The following is a 19,166-nucleotide window of genomic DNA, read 5'->3' as shown; positions in this document are numbered from 1 at the left end:
CCTCACCACTATGTATCAGGGAGGGTTGCATAAGTTCAAGAATCTTATGCGGCACACCTCTCCCGAGAGAGGTGAGGACTGTGAGGTAACAGTAAATGGAAAATAATATATATAAGACTGGGATTTTTTTCTGCAGTAGTTGTCAGTTGTAATGGTCGAGTGGTCTAAAGTGCTGAACTTATGTGTTTCTTCTTCTCTGTGCTTGGTGTTCTGTTTCCTGATGGAGTTGTGGGTTTGAATCCCACTTCTGATGTGCTCATTTTTCAATTTGTTTCCTTGATCTTTCAATTCATTTTATTTTCTAATCGAAAAAGTAGAATTCTTAAGAGCCAAAGACGGTCCCTTCCAACTCCAAACATAATGAAAAAATCCCTTCTGTGGTGCTCCTTTCCAGACCTAAGAAGTGGCAATCACCAGGACTGCCTGCCTACAAGTTCTTAATGGACCTGTGCTCAAGAATCTTCTCCACAGCTTTTTATTTTTAAAACTGTCAGAGGGATATCCCATCCTTGCCTACTGGCAGCCCCAATCCCGATCTCAAATGGATACTCAGCAGCAACCACGAATTGTATGACAATGACAGCAACTCAGGAACCAGAAACCCCATCAGAAACCCAGATGCCAACTCTGTCCACTTATTAACCCAGACAAAACCATCATAGGACCCTACAACATCCGGGCCTCATTCACGGCTCTTCTCCCAAAGTAACATATGCCGTCACCTGTCGGCCATGTCACTCTGAGGTCTACATAGGACAAACAAGTCGATCTATAAGGAAAAAATAAATGGACATAACTCTGTCCTTAGAAATGGCAACATTGAGAAACCAGTACCGGAGCATTTCAACCTTCCTGGACATAATCTATCTGACCTTAAGGTGGCCATACTCCTACAGAGAATCTTCAAAGGAGAATTCCAGCTGAAATGGAGCTCATTAAAAAATGTAACACCATCACCCTGGCCTCATGACTCACTACAACTATCTGTGAACTTAACAGTTTTCAGCTCCTGCTGTTTTTTCACAAATTGTACAACAATGACAGCAACTCAGGAACCAGAAACCCCACCAGAAACCCAGATGCCAACTCTGTCCACTTATTAACCCAGACAAAACCATCATAGGACCCTACAACTTCCGGGCCTCATTCACGGCTCTTCTCCCAAAGTAACATATGCCGTCACCTGCCGGCCATGTCACTCTGAGGTCTATATAGGACAAACAAGTCGATCTATAAGGAAAAGAATAAATAGATATAACTCTGTCCTTAGAAATGGCAACATTGAGAAACCAGTAGCAGAGCATTTCAACCTTCATGGACATAATCTATGTGAGCTTAAAGTGGCCATACTCCTACAGAGAATCTTCAAAGGAGAATTCCAGTGTGAAACTGCTGAAATGGAGCTCGTTAAAAAATGTAACACCATCACCCTGGCCTCATGACTCACTACAACTATCTGTGAACTTAACAGTTTGCAGCTCATGCTGTTTTTTCACACTTACTTCAGTTGTCAGTAGGCTATTCTATAAGGCTGTTAGCACGCTGTCCATATCACTTCCTGTCTAATCCAATGCCTTCTCTTTGTTCCATATATATTTTGTCCATCTCATTGAAAAGCGTATTCACTCTGGAGCACTGCTGTATATCAGTGTGCAGCCATGACTCTTCGATGGCCTCTTCCGCTGTTGCAGACATAAGGAGGGCTAACAGAATGAATCAACATTTATTTATTTATTTAAATTCTTTTTCTATACCGACGTTCATGACACAAGTCATATCACATCAAACGGAGGTTTACATCAAAATAAACTGTGAAACCGGGATCAACCGTGAGGAAAGCAGAGATCGCAAGCAGGTGAGTTCCCAGTGGAGAGTGTCTCTGAAATGTGATTTCTAGAAACTTTATTTCTTTTGCTATCATGTCAGCTGTATTGGCTTTCTAGCATGCTAAGAATCACCATGATTAAAAAGGCCCTTGAGCACCACAGCAATGATATCAGCACGTCCACTTTGATCTGTGCTGTAAAGATCGAGGCTTTGTTAGACTTAAGTCCTGATTGCTTACATCATATCTGAACCTGATGGTGAGAGAGCAAGCCAGAGATGCAGAGCAGGATTCTTTCAGCTCTAATCTCTGAAAGGTATGTTATTTGCATATTTGGTTACTAGGGTTTCATGCGGGAGTTTAATCCCTCCAGAAAGATGACTTGAAGGCAGTGAAGGTCCCAGTGCAGCTCGGAAGCCAGAGTGCGGAACTCTATGACGTAGTCAGCTAAGGACTGGTCACCTTACCGGAGATAAAGAAGCGTGGATCCGGAGACGGAGTGTCTGCCAGGGTCGTCGAAGATGGAGTGGAACAAGACAAGAAACCCGGGGAGATCTTTGAGGATGGATCTGCATGCTCCCAAAGTGCAAAGTCCAGGCCAAGGCCTTGCCACCCAGGAGGGAGAGGATGTAGGTGGTTTTTGTAATGACGTCTGGGAAGTAGGCTGGTTGCAGGCAAAAATGCATATTACATTGATTTAGGAATCCCCTGCACATCAGAATGTTCCCAGAGAATCGAGGAGGTGCCGGGAAAGGATCCGTCAGTCGTGTATCCGGCATGGAGGCCGAGGTGTTGGGTCTAGAAGATGGCGTAGTCACTGCTGCGGCGGCGTCCAATCAGTTACTTAAGTTCTCTACTGCAGCCGCTAAGCACTCCAGAATCTTCTGCTGTTCAGTGATCTTTTGTGCCAGGCGGGGAATGGCCTAAATTGCCAAGGCCTCCGCCGGGTCCATGGACTTGGCAATCTGTTAGGAATTGTGGGCCCTTGGCCTGAGGTGGGGTTGTTGCTACCTGAAGGGTTGGGCCCCACAGGTCCCCACCGTTGGAAGGCGAGGCTGGCCGGAAACAGAGGCAAGCTGGAACTTCACCTGTGCCGAACCTCGTTCCCCTCAGGTTAAGCCCTTGGGTGCCGGGGCCGGTAGGACTTAGGAGTGCCCCTGTGTGGCTGGTCCCGGAGAGGGTAGGCGAGCGGGTGCAGAGAGTGTCAGAGAGGCTAGGCACAGTTCGAGACAGGAGCACTCTCGGAGGGAGGAGGAGAATGAGTCTCAGCGAGTGCAAGGCCACTGCAGCACTGAAGGGAGTAGAGCAGGACCACGTGAGAGTAGCCTTGAGGAGAGAAGGTGCAGCTGCGGAGCCACAAACTGTAACGTGCAGGAGGAGAGCTAGAGCGGGTAACCCACTGTAGCCGATGCCTGAAAAGTAGCAGCGCAGGGGTACTGCCTGGGGCTCGGCGAACCGGTGGTAGGACCTTCTGTAGCAGCAGCGTAGAGGGCTACCCTGAGGAGCGGGGCTCCGAGGCCCAGTCTGAAAGTGTACTGCGCTGAGCCAACTCCCAGAGAGAGAAGGCACTGTAGCAAATGTCCTCCAGGAGAAGTACCATGGGAATTCCCAGGAGCCACAGGCACTGCTGTTGGAACTCCCAAATAGGCTGGCGCTGAGCCTGGCCCCAAGGAGCGGGAAGCACTGGGAGAGAGTCCTGATAGGTTGCACTGAGCCAGGACCCACAGAGCGGGAAGCACTGAGAGAGAGAGTCCTGTTAGGTTGTGCTGAGCCGGGATCCGCAGAGCGGGAGGTGCAGAGAGAGCATCCGGGTAAGGTTGCACTGAGCCTGGCCCCGAGGAGCGGGAAGCGCACAGAAAGAGTCCAGTTGGATTGCGCTGAGCCAGGACCCGAGGAGCAGGAGGTGTAGAGGGAGAGTTCGGATAAGGTTGCGTTGAGCCTGGCCCTGAGGAGTGGGAAGCGCTGAGAAGGAGTTCGTTTAGGTTCTGCTGAGCCAGGACCTGCGGAGCAGGAAGCGCTGAGAGAGGAACCCGGAAGGAGAAGTGCAGAGGTCCGATGACAGGAACAATCGGTCCGTGGAGAAAGTATGGCACCAAAAGGAACCATGAAACTTGTTGCCAAGTTGGTTAGTGAAGGCTACAGGAAGGGCTTAAATATCCCAGGTCCATGATGTCATCAGGCGGGGACAAACCCGGAGTTACCGCCAAGGTCCCTTTAAAAGTAGAGCATGTAGCACGTGTGCGCCTAGAGGCCCAGGACTGGAGCGCTAGTTGGTGGCGTCCCGGCCGCCACATGGAGTGCAGGGAACTGGGAGAAATGCGGCGGTGACTGGCCACCGCTGCGAGAGCACCAGAGGTGGAGGGCCAGGTCAGACATGCGGTGAGATGGGCTTGCTGCGGCCGGTGGTCATAACACTACCTTTCCCTCTCATAGCTCCCTACATCTCTCCTCGTGATCTCCATTCATTGAGAAAACTGTTCTTATCTATGACCTTCTCATCCTGTTATGGTTTTGAGGTATTTGGTGGATTCTTATGTGCTGCAGTGATGGCTCCACCCACGGGGAGGAGCCCCATGGGGAACTGCAGTACCGGGTTAGACTCAGATGCACAAACACAGAGATAGTCTTTATTGTACAGCTTGTAGAATTCACCAGAGGTGGCAGTAGTGAGTAGATTCCTGCAGCAGCAGTCTTGGGTCCTCGGCTGAGGAGACCCGTCCCACAATGGCGGAATAGGGAGCTCCAATGCAGATATCCAATGAGGAGCTGTAGGTGAGACAGACTGGTAGATGTTAGATTACTCACACTCTTGTAGTTGTAATGGTGGAGTTCCCAGCAGGTAGAAGTAATGGTAGCAGGCACCAAGGTAGACAACTCAGGCCCTCGAGGAGCGAGTACCTGGATACTGGATAGGCACCTGGAAAGAAGCATAGGGCCCCCGAGGAGCGGGTACCCAAGTTAGTAAAACCCCGGAGGGTGGAGAGAGCTTCCAGCAGCAGCAAGAAGCGGCAGAGCAGCTTAGACCGGATGAATCCAATCCTTGCTAACTCTAAGTCAGTCAGCAAATGGGCAGCCTATATACCCGGATGATGTGACGTCACTCGAGGGGGACGCCCCCGAGGTTCGCACCAATGTTGGAATATAGACATGGGTAGCGCGTGTGTGCGCACCCTAGGAGGCCCTCAGGTAAATCATGGCAGAAAGCCTTGCCATAGCCATTCTGGGGATGCCGGAGAGTGCGGCAAACAAGACGCGGCGGTCGCCATTTTCCTGAGGCTGGTGGAGAAAGCGAATATTGAGGTGAGGCATGTGGGATGAAGCTGTCTGAGTCCGACAGATGCAACACATCCACTGCTAATTCTAGACTCTGCACTTTCTATCTTGTGGCACATTTGCCTTGAATTGCTTCCTGAGATGATCTCTCTTGCTCCTTCTCTGTCCATATTCAAATACCACCTAAAAATCCACCTATTTGAGATTCTTTTAAAGCCCAAATCCTGGCTCAGATCATTGCCTTTCTCACTTGAAATATTTGTAGCAGGGATCCCCAAACTTTTAAAAGCAAAGGGCCACATATGACATTTCAAACCACGGAAAGAACTGGGTGGGGCATCCCTTGGAACTTTGATGATAGTGGTGGGTACCCTTTGGCTTGTGATCTTTTTGGTGATTTGACATTTTGAAATGTTGAGAAAGGGGGAGGTAGGGGACAGAGTTCTCACAGAAGTATAGCATGTAGGGTATCAGTAAAAGTTTCTAAGAAGTTGGCAACTGTGCCACACCCCTGAAAACCCTATCACCTGTGTCCCCCTTCTTCACCTGCCTCTCCCCTTCTCCTGAAAAGCAGCATGGAATCTATCAATCTTTTGGGATATTGCCAGGTACTTGTTATGGTTTTGAGGTGTTTGAGTGGATTCTTGGGTACTGTGGAGGTGACCACACCCATGGGGAGGAGCCCCGTGAGGAACCACAGTACTAGGCTAGACTCGGGACGCACAAACACAGAGATTTGTTTTGTATTATACAGCTAATGTATACCACCAGAGGTGGCAGTAGTGAGGTGATCCAGAGGTAGCAGTCCAGGGACCCTTGGCAGAGGGGACCCATCTCACAGAGATAGTATAGGGAGATCCGGATGCAGGTTCCCAGCGCAGCAGAGCTGTAGGTGAGACAGACTGAGAATGTTAGATTATTCACTAAATTGGTAGCTGTATAGGTGGTGATCCCAGCAGGCAGAAGTAGTTGCACACAGGCACCGAGCCTGGGAGAGCAGGCCCTCGAGGAGCAAGTACCTGGGCCCAGATAGGCACCTGAAAGAAAGCAAAGGGCCCCCGAGGAGCGGGTACCAAGGTTAGAGAAATACCCTGAAGGGCAGAGAGAGCTTCCAGCGGCAGCAAGGAAGCGGCAGAGTAGTTCAGACCGGAGGCTTTCCATCCATTCACCATCCTTGCTAACTCAATGAGCTAGCAAATAAGGGCAGGCTAAATACCCAGATGGTGTGACGTCACTCGAGGGGGACGCCCCCGAGGTTCCCGCCATGACGTGGATAAAGACGTGGGTGGCGTGCGCGCGCACACCCTAGGAGGCCCTTAGGAGAAACATGGCGTGAGGCTTTGCCATAGCCGTTCTGGGGACGCCGGAGAGAGCGGCTTGCAGACGCAGCGGTAGCCATCTTCCCAAGGCTAGCGGGAAGAGCAGAGAGATAAGAGTGACACAAAAGTCGAAGCCATCTGAGACCGACGGATGCAACATCTTATGTTCTTATGCATCTGTACCCTGGAGGAGTGGGGTGGGTGTGTTTTTGGCACACTCTCTCACACACACCTATACACTTTTACTATCTCTCTACTTCCCTCCTGTTTCTTATCCCTTCTTTTCTAACCCCTATTTTTAACCTGCTCATGAAATGTCACTCTCATAGGCACTAGTTGGGTCGGTATTTGAATATTTATTTATTTATTTGTAGTTTTTTATATACAGATAACCGTTTTCACATCGTATCGGTTTACATGGGACATGGAAACAAAATGCCAATTGCATGGCACAACGAGTACATGGCACAACGAGTACATGAAATACAAAAGAAAAAATAATATGCTCCAAACTGCTGCCAGCATTACTGCTTTTTAACATAGTATTACTAGGGATATGCAGTATTATACAGACATGTACAAGAGACAGTCCCTGCTCCATGGAACAGAGTTCCCACAGAGGTATAGCATGTAGGGTATCAGTAAAAGTTTCTAAGAAGTTGGCAACTGTGCCACACTCCTGGAAACCCTATCACCTGTCTCCCCCTTCTTCGCCTGCCTCCCCCCTTCTCCAGAAAAGCAGCATGGAATCTATCAATCGTTTGGGATTTTGCCAGGTACTTGTGATCTGGATTGGCCATTGTTGGAAACAGAATACTGGGCTTGATGGATCTTTGGTCTGACCCAATATGGCAAATCTTATGTTCTTATGCATCTGTACCCTGGAAGAGTGGGGTGGGTGAATGGCAAGGGTGCTGTTTTTGGCACTCTCTCTCCCAAACACACCCATACAATTTTGCTATCTCTCTACTTCCCTCCATCCCTTCTCTTTTCTAACCCCCCTCTGACTCACTCCTTTTGACTCCTCTCTCTCACACATTCCTGTTTTCTCTGCCCCTCCTTCTCCCTCCTCACATTCCCTTCCTCTCATACCCCTCCTCTTCCCTTATATAACCCTTTTCCCCTTTTCTCCCCTCTCACTCACATTGCTCCCTCCTCACCCCATATAGGGCTTTTGCTGGGCCCAGCTTTGTAGCCTTTAGGGCACTGTGGGACTTCCACATCAGCTGGCAGGGGTTGGGGACTACATTAGCATATGTTGTCAGACTTCATCTTCTGCTGGTACCAGTACCGAAGCCTTTACCTCTGCCATGTATGGGCAAAAAAAAAAAAAAAATCCATTGCTCCGCAGGTCGACGTGGCCACGGGCAGGGAAAGCTTGGCAAGCTGGGAAAGGTTGTTCTGAGGGCCTTAGTTTGGGGTCTCCTGGTTTACAATTGTGATTAATATAAATTTGTGTTGCTTGTCTCGACTGGATTGTTAAGTTCCATGGAGCAGGGACTGTTTCTTGTACATCTCTGTACAACACTGCATATCCCTAGTAATACGATGTTAAAAAGCAGTAATGCTGGCAGCAGTTTGGAGCATATTCAAATACCGACCCAACTGGCGCCTATGAGAGTGACATTTCATGAGTCAGTTAAAAATACTAAAGAGAACTGCAGTGGAAGGAATTGAGGATGCAGCTCCTAGGATGCTACTGTTTACATGACACACTGATAATAAAATCTCATATTTTGCAGCTGCAGCCCCTGGGTTTCCATTTGCATATCCTAAAGCTTATGGTCTGAGAAAACATTCTAGCAAAACTTAAGCCTGGTAGTACGATATGCATCCTGGTGCAGAGTACATAGATCAGCCTGAGCGTTCCCTACATCAATTGTTGCAAGCAGCGAAAAAAAAAAAAATACACACGCAGTTAGCCATCATTAGTGCGCACGCGCACACTCACCATGTGCCTGAGTTTTGACGGCAGCAGAACAGCGACCGACTCTAGATGGCAGATTCACGTGACTTGATCTCATGTGATCTGTCATCATGGCGGAACTGGATGGCTCCAAAACTTTGAGCGCGCTGCTGAAAGGGATCGCGCAGTGCAACTACTTTAACAACCCGGACATTAGCGAAGAAATGCTTCAACGTGAGCTCTATCCGCAGTTGCCTCCGCACGAGTTCCGGTCACTGTTGGAGAAGATGAGGGGCGTGCTTAAGGTAGGTTGGTTGGTCCTACATTACATTAACTCTTCTGGTAAGATCAGGAACTCCAAAGAAAGCTGGTGTGGAGGGTGCTATTCCTTGAATAGTAGAGTGTCCTTGTCAAAGTGATTTTCTGCCACCTTATATGGACCGTGCTGCAGATTAGAGAATGCTACATAAAAGAATCAGGTCAGAGAGTCGACTGAAGGATCTCATGGAGTAAAAAAAATTACAGAGCGTAGCCGTGTTGTCTGATAGAAAAGAAAACAGAAGAGTCCATTCATCAGAAGGTTCTCAGTGCTCTTTGAGAAATGGCAGATTTAAATATTCATTAGATTTATAAAGATATTGCCCCCATTCAACTTCCTGGTTTTAAAACCCCCTTTAATATCGTTATTTCCTTTTTTCTTTATAAATAGTAAAATAAGGAATGTTATCACCTTATGCACTTGAATATACTGTTAGCTTTCCCTATTGCTTTATGGAATGACTACTTTGAGATCATCTGAGATTATTTCTAGCTTTTTCTTGTTTGATAGATTCTAACTTTTGTCCTTGTAATAAATGACTATTGAAGTTTTGCCTCCCAAATGCCTAATTACTATGTATTGCCCTGAATAAAAAAAAAAAGGAAATCTGATGCACATGGGAGTATTTATAGACTTCTTCAACTCTGGGGCAAAAAGGTGGATTTAGGCATGATAAGAGGCATCACCAGGATGGAATACAACAAATGAGATGTCCAACTTGTAGATGACTAATCTACTGCATCTAGACTGTACCTACCTATTGTAATGTCAGCTAAGAGTGGAGAAGTCTTAGATGCCTTCAGGCAACTAGTAGAACAATGTTCTCAAGTGGAAGCTACCCTGGATCTGGTACTGACTAAATGAGACAGTATCATTGACCTTATGGTAAGAGAAAATATAGGGTCTAGTAATCATTGTTTCTCAACCACTAGTTTGTGGACTGGTAAAGGTCCCTAGCAGCATTTCTGCTGGTCCACAGAGTCGCACTCATTGCAAGAGAAAGTAGATGCTTGCTGGACATGTCTTCTGTGTTCGCACAAGTACAGGCTTCTACCTGTTTGCTCTCAGCTATGAGTGGGACATTCTCTACAGGTCAAAATGTTCTAATAGCAGCTTCACTCCAGACCCTACAGAACTGCACATTGCTGATACTTCTAGGTGTAGAGATGCACTTTCCTGCGCTTTACTATCACTGGCACTTATCAGTTGATCAGACCAGCAGACTAAACATGAACATTGGGTTCAATTAAGTCCTGGACTGCCCCCACTCCAGCTCTGTAAATAAAGAAAAAAGGACTGTTGGCTTTACAGCCACAAAGGCTGTTGCAAGCACCAGACCTTTTAAAGGGGAAGCTTCTAACTCCACTGCTTTTAAACTAGAACAAGGGGAAAGCCAACAGTCACTCAGCATGTTAAAAGTGTACAACAGATGTTGACATTGTTTAAAAATACCATGTTAGAAGCACAGTCCAGATGTATTCCACACATTAAGAAAGGTGGACGGAAGGTCAAACAATTACCAGCATGATTAAAAGTTGATGTGAAAGAGGCTATTTTAGCCAAAAAAAGTCCTTCAAAAATTGAAAGAAGGATCCATCTGAAGAAAATAGGAAAAAGCATAAGTATTATCAAGTTAAGTATAAAACATTGATAAGACAGGCTAAGAGAGAATTTGAAATGGTAGACTGTAGAAGCAAAAACTCTAAATAACTTTTTAAAATGTATCTGCAGCAGGAAACCTGAGAGGGAGTCGGTTGGACCGTCAGATGATCGAGGGGTTAAATGGGTTCTTAGGGAAGATAAGGCCATTGCGGAAAGACTAAATTATTTCTGTGTTTACTAATGAGGATGTTTTTATTTATTTATTTATTTAACTTTTTTGTATACCGACATTCGTTAAGAAAACACATCGGTTTCCATCGAACAAAAAATTAGCCAACAGGGCTTCACAATGAAACTGATAATGTAACAGGGGGTGGGGGAGGAATTATAAGAGACCAGGAGGTTTACAGTACAATCATTAGATGCAATGCAAAGTTAAATAAGGGTAGGAGAAACTGGGTATATTTACAGTACAAAACTGGGTATATTTACAGTACAAATTATTAAATGCAATATATAGTTAATTACAAAATGTTTTGGTTATATACATATGTGTGTGGGGGGGAGAAGGGAGGCGGGGGATGAGGGAGGAGAAGGTGGGAGGGGCGAGGAGCGGGGGTGGCAATAGTGAAAGGGGGCTCATGTGTAGGCTTGGGTGAACAGCCATGTTTTATTTATTTTATTTATTTAATATTTTTTAATATACCGATGCTCAAGACCATGTCTTATCGAACCGGTTTACATGGAACTAGGGTAAAAAGAACTGCAAAACCAAATGCAAAGGAAGATAAAAAGTTACATTAAACAGGGAGAAAAAACATGGGCTTCGGAAGACAGGAAAGAATATAAACTAAAACAACTGGAGTGACATAATGTTTTGAGGTTTTGTCTGAATTTCTTGGTGCATGTCTCAAGGCGTAGCTGGGTGGGCATTGAGTTCCATAAGGAGGGTCCAGCAAGGGAGAGGGCGCGTTGTCTGGTAGCTGTTAGATGGAAGAGTTTGGGGGAGGGAGTTTGAATGGTTGCTGTGTAGGGCGTTCTGGTGGGTCTGGATGAGGAGCGGATGTGTAGAAAGTCTGAGAACCAGTGCAAGTCTGTTGGGGAGATACCAGTTCCAGAGACAGTTTTCAAGGATGATGATTCGGATGAACTGACCCAAATTACAGTGAAACTGGAAGATGTAGTAGGCCAGATTGTCAAACTAAAGAGTAGCAAATCACCGGGACTGTATGGTATACAACTCAGTTTTCTGAAAGAACTAAAAAATTAAATTTAAAATCTGTTAGTAAAAATGTGTAAGCTATCATTAAAATCATCCATTGTACCTGAATACTGGATGGTAGCCAGTGTAACCCCAATATTTAAAAGAGGCTCTGGGGTGATCCGGGAAACTATAGACGGTGAGCCTGACTTCAGTGCCAGGAAAAATAGTGGAAACTATTCTCAAGATCAAAATCACAGAGCTTGTAGAAAGACATGGTTTAATGGAACACAACATAGATTTACCCAAGGGAAGTTTTGCCTCACAGATCTGCTATGTTTATTTTGAAGGGGTGATCAAGCATATGGATCAAGGTGAACTGGTAGATGTGATGTAATTGAATTTTCAGAAGGTATTTGACAACGTCCCTCATGAGAGACTTCTAAGAAAACTAAAAAGTCATGGGTTAGGAGGTGATGTCCTTTCATGGATTGCAAACTCATTAAAAGAAAGGAAACAGTAGGATTAAATGGTCAATTTTCTCAGTAGAAAAAGGTAAACAGTGGAGTGCCTCAGGGATCTGTACTTGGACTAGTGCTTTTCAATATATTTATAAATGATCTGAAAAGGGATATGATGAGTAGGGTGATCAAATTTGCAGATGACACAAAATTATTCAGAGTAGTCAAATCACAAGCAGATTGTGCTAAATTGGAAGAGGACCTTGCGAGACTGGAAGATTGAGCATCCAAATGGCAGATGAAATTAATGTGGACAAGTGTAAGGTAATGCATATAGGGAAAAGTAACCCATGATGTTAACTCCTAATGTGGAACCTAACACCCAGGAAAAAGTTCTAGGCGTCATAGAGAAACCGTTGGCTCAGTGTGTTGTGGCAGTCAAGCAAACAATGTTTAGGAATTAGGAAGGGTATGGTGAATAAAACCTAAAATGTCATAATGTCATAAATGGTAAGACCGCACCTTGAGTACTGTGTACAATTCTGGTCACTGCATCTCAAAAAAGATAATGTTACACTGAAGAAGATATAAAGAAGGGTTACCAAAATGATAAAGGGGATGTAATAGCTCCCTTGTAAGGAAAGGCTAAAGAGATTAGGGCTGTTCAGCTTGGAGAAGAGATGGCTGAGAGAGGATATGATAGAGGTCTATAAAATCATGAGTGGTCTAGAACAAGTAAATGTGAATCGGTTATTTACTCTTTCGGATAATAGAAGGACTAGGGGCACTCCATGAAGTTAGCAAGTAGCACATTTAAAACACATCTTGGAAAATTCTTTTTCACTCAATGCACAATTAAGCTCTGGAATTTGTTGCCATAGGATGTGGTTAGGGAAGTTAGTGTAGCTGGGTTTAAAAACATTTGAATATGTTTTTTTTTTTTTATAATTTACAATTTTTATTGAAGGAAAGCACATGTAAGCAAACATCAGAAAGGACAACCAAAATGCTCTGATCATAAACAGATCCTGACAGTAGCATGGGATAGACTTAGTTTTTGGGTACTTGCCAGGTTCTTGTGGCCTGGATTGGCCACTGCTGGGAACAGGATGTTGGGCTTGATGGACCCGTGGTCTGACCCAATATGGCATGTTCTTAGAAAGGGACACATATGCCACCTTAAGATATCAATACATAGGGGAGGGGTCCAAGATGGCCGACAGGACCGGATATGTGTAACTTGGGCTCCGAGGGTAAATATATTCCGCAAGGAAAAGGACAGCAAAAGAGAGAGAAAGTTTGGGAGCAATATCGGAGGGTCGAATTCAGGGCCCAATGGATTCACATGTAATACGGGAACAGAAACCGGATGGCAGCTTGCAGCGGGGAGAGCGAGTGGAAGAGGGAACCGCCTCCCCACATGAGCTTCAGACGACCTTATCCCCGGTTTTTCGGATGCCCCCAGAAAATACCGCGGCCTTACGTGAGGTGGACGGGAGCGGTCTGTTTCGGAGGAGTGAGAGCAATACCGCCGGAGGGTCATCGGAGGATGAGGAAGGCGGAGGAGAGAAACAGCTGACGCTGTACTCAGACGCAGAGACCGGCCTGGGAGACGCTGAAGGCTGTACGGAACAGCTGCCAACAAAAAGGAAAGTACTTTTTAAATTACCTAAAAAGAAGGAATTAGTAAAACTGGAAGCCTTTTCCCTAGAGAAAATTTGAGAAGCTGTGCAAACAGTCAGTGATAATCTCTTCAATTAAATTAACCCGTTGGCCTCTTTGATAAATAATACCATGGAAAGAGTTTGTAAGGTAGAGGATGAACTGAGAACACAAAAGGTTAAAATTGAAAAGGTTGAGACGGACGTAAAAGAAATGAGAAATCTTCAATGTAATATAATCAAAGCAAGTACTATTCTGATGAATCGTATGGAAAATCAAATAAAGGGGAGAAATTTATGATTAATAAATTTCCCAAAAGACCCTTTGGGGATCCCACGAGATATGTGGAGACAATGGGGTAGATTTTCAAAAAACGCGAATAGGCGTACTTTTGCTGGCGCATCAGGCGCCAGCAAAAGTACGCTGGATTTTAGTAGATACGCGTGGAGCCGCGCGTATCCACTAAAATCCTGGATCGGCGCGCGCAAGGCTATGAATTCTGTATAGCCGGCGCGCGCCGAGCCGCGCTGCCTACCCCCGTTCCCTCCAAGGCCGCTCCGATTTCGGAGCGGCCTTGGAGGGAATGGGGGTAGGCAGGTGTAGGCAGGGGGTAGGCAGGGAACGTAAGGGAATCCTCTAACGCCCTCCCCTCATCTTCCCCTCCCTTCCTCTATCTAACCCACCCGCCCGGCCCTGTCTACACCCCCCCCTTACCTTTCTCCGGGGATTTACGCCTCCCGGAGGGAGAAGTAAATCCCTGCGCGCCAGCGGGCCTCTTGCGCGCCGGGCCGCGACCTGGGGGCGGGTACGGAGGGCGCGGCCACGCCCCCGTACCGCCCCGGGCCGTAGCCACGCCCCCAAAACGCTGCCGACACGCCCCCGAAACGCCACGACGACCGGGCCCGCCCCCGACACGCCCCCCTCAGAGAACCCCGGGACTTACGCGAGTCCCGGGGCTCTGCGCGCGCCGGTAGGCCTATGTAAAATAGGCTCACCGGCGAGCAGGGCTCTTAAAATCCGCCCCAATATCTCTTACAAATATTGAAGGTTCCTGAAGCAGTGATCCCCCCAACATCCAGGGCCTATTATATACCTTTCTTTAAGAAAAAAGAGAAAGAAGGGGAAAAAGACTTTCAAGTGTTGACTCCCGTGATACCAGTAGTATCAGAAACTCCAAGATTGGATATAACAAATATAATTGAAACATCACAAACGGAGCAAGTGAAGCCAGCGACATTGATAGTAATGTTCCTCCTTGAATCTGATAGAGACTGGATTTTAAGATCATACTTTCGAAATCGAGCTGAATTATTCTTGGGGTTAAAAATTAGGATATTCCCAGATTTGGCTAGATGTACTCAGCTTAGAAGGAAGCAGTTCTTGAATCTGAGATCTCAAGTTCAAAAGTTGGGAGCTATGCATATTCTAAAATATGCATGTAAATGCAGTATAAAATATAGAAATATTTCATATATATTCTTTCAACCTGAACAGCTAGAGAATTTTTTTAAAAAGTACTCTCTTGAGATATTAACATCTTCTCCATTGTTGGAAGGCTAAAAGTACTAAGAGCTTTCAGTTGGGTCCGTATAGAAATATATAATACTTCAGTATAGGACCTGTCTTTTCTTTATATACAATGATGTATTTCCTAAGGTTGAGTAAAGAATCTCCCCATAGACGAGGACTTTAAAAGCATAATGATATGGGAGAGTATTTTTATTGTGTTTATAACATTTACTGTAAAATGCTTTCTACACAAGATTGTTTTCTTGATGTGAAAATTGATAAATAAAAGAAAAAAGATAACAATACATAAACTCATACCACACAAAAATTGTCATTCCACATACTATATTCCTTACGGCCCTAGGACCTTATAGTTTTAGAACAGCATGTGCAACCCTCATTTCAATATTTTCCATAACTCCCTTCAGAATACCCCGACCCCTCCGCCAAACAGTATTGCTCCTTAGAATCTCAAGAAAAGTCCTTGCCAAGAAGGTTGACACCCACCAGGATCCACACTATCGTAGGCTAGGCTCACAGGAACTCTGAGGTATCTGATGATATAATTCACAGTCACCTAAATCCCTTATTTTCCTTTCCAACCTATATAAAAGACCCATATTTTCTCAATTTTACCCAGAATCTGCCATTTATAAGCTGTTATCCTACTCAGGAGATGTATCACATTTAGACGATTAATAACCATAGCAATAGTTGGGGTCTTGGGCTCCCTCCAAGCTGATGCTAATACGCACCAAGCTGCCAGTGCTACTTGTTGAATAAACAATTGCATATTCCTATCAGCTTGCTTCACTGGTAGGTTCAATAACACATTTTTGGGGGATAGAGTAAAAGTTGATTTAGTAATTCAATCAACATATTGACCTCCTTCCAAAAATCCTTAAATTTACACTCCCACCATATATGAAAGAATGTCCCCACCTCATCACAGCCTTTCCAAAACCAATCCACAACCTCAGAAGAGAACTATGTAAATGTTCTGGAGTTAGATACCATCTCATAAGCACTTTGTAACTATTCTCCATTAGATTGGCCAAAATGGAGCATTTACCTTTGCGCAGAATGATTAAATCCCATTCCTCTTCAGGAAGAACTTCACCCAAATAATTTTCCTATGCTTAATATGGGTTGGAGAAATATTTTTCATATCACCCATTTGATACTATCAACATTGCCATACATGGCCTCAAAATAAGATTTCCCCATGGCCAGGTCAGCTTTTAAATTCAGTGAACCAATAAAATGTCTAAGTTGCAGGTAGGGAAAAGCCTTATCAGGGGAAGCCCATACTTATGTTCAGCATTTCAAAATCCATCAGTCTCCTGTTGACCCAAATATGCTTTACTTTATGTATCCCATCATATTTCCAATGACGAAATGCACTTAATGGCAAACCTGGAAAGAAGAAAACATGAGGAAATAAAAAAGGACTATAAAAATACTCCCAAGACCCAACCAAATTGTGCTTCCAGTGCGACCAAATGTTCCATGAGTTTTGTAAAGAAGGAGAGGTGTTACCCAAAGGTCTCCATAATTTTTTGGGTTGCCAAATCAATGCAGTAATGGGCATTAAACACAACCTTGCCTGCTCTGTGTGAATCCATTGTATTAACTCCACCCTCTTATGCCAATCCACAACTGCTTGAAGTTGTGCTGCCCCATAGTACAAAGAGATATTGGGTACCCCAAGCCCCTCCCCTGCTTATTTTTGGCTGATATAAAACTCTATGTGCCACCCTAGGAGGCTTTCCTTGTCAAATATACCACATTATTCTTTGTTGCCACTGTTTCATCAAACCGTTAGATACTCTGACAGGCAATGTTTGAAACAGATAACTTAATTTAGGAAGAAGAGTCATTTTAACTGCAGCAATTCTACCCAGCCAGGAGATATGAAACCTGTTCTATTCTTCCAAATCTTTGATAACAGAAGACCACAAAGGGGGATAGTTAAAATGGAACAAATCCTCCAACTTTGCCCCGATATTCACTCCTAAATATTCGATCTTCTACTTGGCCCATTTAAATGGGAATTTTTTCCTCATACTCTGTTCATCAGCTGGCTGGACAGTAATATTTAAAATTTCAGATTTATCCCAGTTTATCTTAAATCCTGATACCCCTGTAAAATTCTCAAATTTCCTTCACTATACCCTCCAAAGCAATTACTGGATTCATAATGGTGAAAAGAATGTCATCCATAAATACTGTCAACTTAGAAGAATAATCACCGATGCCAACTCCCGTGACTTTCGAATTCGCTCGAATCGCAGTTGCAAATGGTTCTAAAAAGATTGCAAATAATAAAGGGGAGAGAGGGCATCCCATCCTTGTACCCCTACCAACCTGGAAAGTATCTGAATAACCACCATTAATTTTAATACAAGCTTTGGGTGCCTCATGTAATTTCCAAATCCTTTGTATAAAAGAACCCCCAAATTTCATCTTCTCTGTTTTGAACAGAAGAGGCCAATGAACCATGTCAAATGCCTTCTCTGTGTCAACAGCCAAAAAAAGAGATGGTATGTTTTGCTTTCTCACCCACCACATATTATCTACAATTTTTCTTGCATTATCAACTGAGATTAATCAAGGAAATCGGGGTATAGGACCCGCAAAATGAGGGATCTCTACCAGATTTGGCCGAGATGGTTATCTGGTAAGAAAGAGCAATCGGTTCTTAATAATTAAACATATTTGTCAGAAGTGGTATAAGACAACCAGAAAAACATTGAGAAAGTTTGGCAGTAAATCTTTCCAACCTGGGAGATTTTCCCAATTTCAAATTCTTAATGGCCTCAGCCACCTCCAGCTGCAAGATTTCCCTATCCAAGCTACCTGCAATGATTCTGACAACATTGGTAAGTTAATATCCTTCAAGTAATTATCTATCCCATTCTGCTTAATGGGATGACAATCTGTACCACAGAGATCAGAGTAAAACTGTAAGAAACAGGATCTTATATCCTTATTAGCAGTCAGCATTCCCATTAGAATCTTTAATTTTGACTGCGTTATTCTGAGCATTTAGTTTCTTTAGTTTACAGGCAAGCACTTTCCCAGCTTTATTACGCCCCCTCAAAAAAGGTTGTTGTACCAATTCAAGATAATGTGCTATATTATCAAAAGTGATGGACCAACGAAACAAGAGGGTAGGCTATCTAAAAAAAGCCGTGACAACATATAAAGAATATGTCTCCACCCAAAAAAGATTCGTATCTGACAACCCCTTGGCGTCTAACCTATATTATCAGAATCCAACTCCATAAGTCTTCCCTAAGACTAGATAATTGGCCGTTCACTGACAGATCTAAGGAACTTTTATGTATCTGTTCCAGCCTTCAAAACATTCCTGGTTTTATCCTTCTCCTTTCTTTTAAATGAGGCTCTAGATATAAATTTTCATCTGGCTTCTGCCTTTAGGCAGTCCCAAATAACCACTGGACTATTTTCTTTATTATCATTAAACTTCAGATATTCCTGAATTTCCATCTCAGCTGCGCTTCATAGTGCTCGTCCTCTAACAGAGAATCATTTAAATGCCAAAATATTTTTCCTTTATTGTAATTATTAAACTCAATAGTTACCCATACAGGCACGTGATCCGACCACATGATTAATAAGACTTGCCAAACTGGGTCAGACCAAGTATCCTGTTTCCAACAGTGGCCAATCCAAGTCTCAAATACCTGGCAAGTACTCAAACATTACATAAATCTCAAACTACTATTGCTTATTAATTAATAGCAGTTTATGGATTTTTCATCTAGGAACTTATCCAAACCTTTTTTAAACCCGGTTACACCAACTGCTATAACCATATCGTCTGGCAATGAATTCCAGAGCTTAACTATGTGTTGAGTGAAAAAGAATTTTCTTCGATTTGCTTTAAATGAGCTACTTGCTAACTTCATGGAGTGCCCTCTAGTGCTTCTATTATCTGAGAGATTAAATAACCGATTTACATTACATTTTCAAGTCCTTTCAAGATTTTGTAGACTTCTATCATATCCCCCCCTCAGTCGTCTCTTCTCCAAACTGAACAGACCTAACCTTCTTTAGTCTTTC

The 19,166-nt window shown here is 44.3% G+C and overlaps 1 protein-coding gene across 4 annotated transcripts in view; it reads left to right on the top strand.

The window, feature by feature from the left end:
- The first annotated feature begins 8,381 nt into the window (after positions 1–8,381).
- Positions 8,382–19,166, top strand: part of COMMD1 (copper metabolism domain containing 1) — a 362,389-nt gene continuing 351,604 nt past the window's right edge. Inside the window, exon 1 of one of the 4 annotated variants that reach the window (XR_003855403.1) lies at positions 8,382–8,628. Coding sequence is in view for 1 of the 4 variants with exons in the window: in XM_029593690.1 (XP_029449550.1) it covers positions 8,455–8,628 (174 nt within the window). In the remaining 3 variants the exon portion in view is untranslated. The remainder of the gene's footprint in view (positions 8,629–19,166) is intronic. The other 3 variants (XM_029593690.1, XM_029593693.1, XM_029593692.1) reach the window with 3 other exon arrangements.

The sequence above is a fragment of the Rhinatrema bivittatum genome, chromosome 3 (genome assembly GCF_901001135.1).
Source record: "Rhinatrema bivittatum chromosome 3, aRhiBiv1.1, whole genome shotgun sequence".
In the NCBI taxonomy this organism is placed as follows: domain Eukaryota; kingdom Metazoa; phylum Chordata; class Amphibia; order Gymnophiona; family Rhinatrematidae; genus Rhinatrema; species Rhinatrema bivittatum.
Note: the sequence above shows the minus strand (reverse complement) of the source record. Positions and strands in the feature narration are given on the sequence as shown.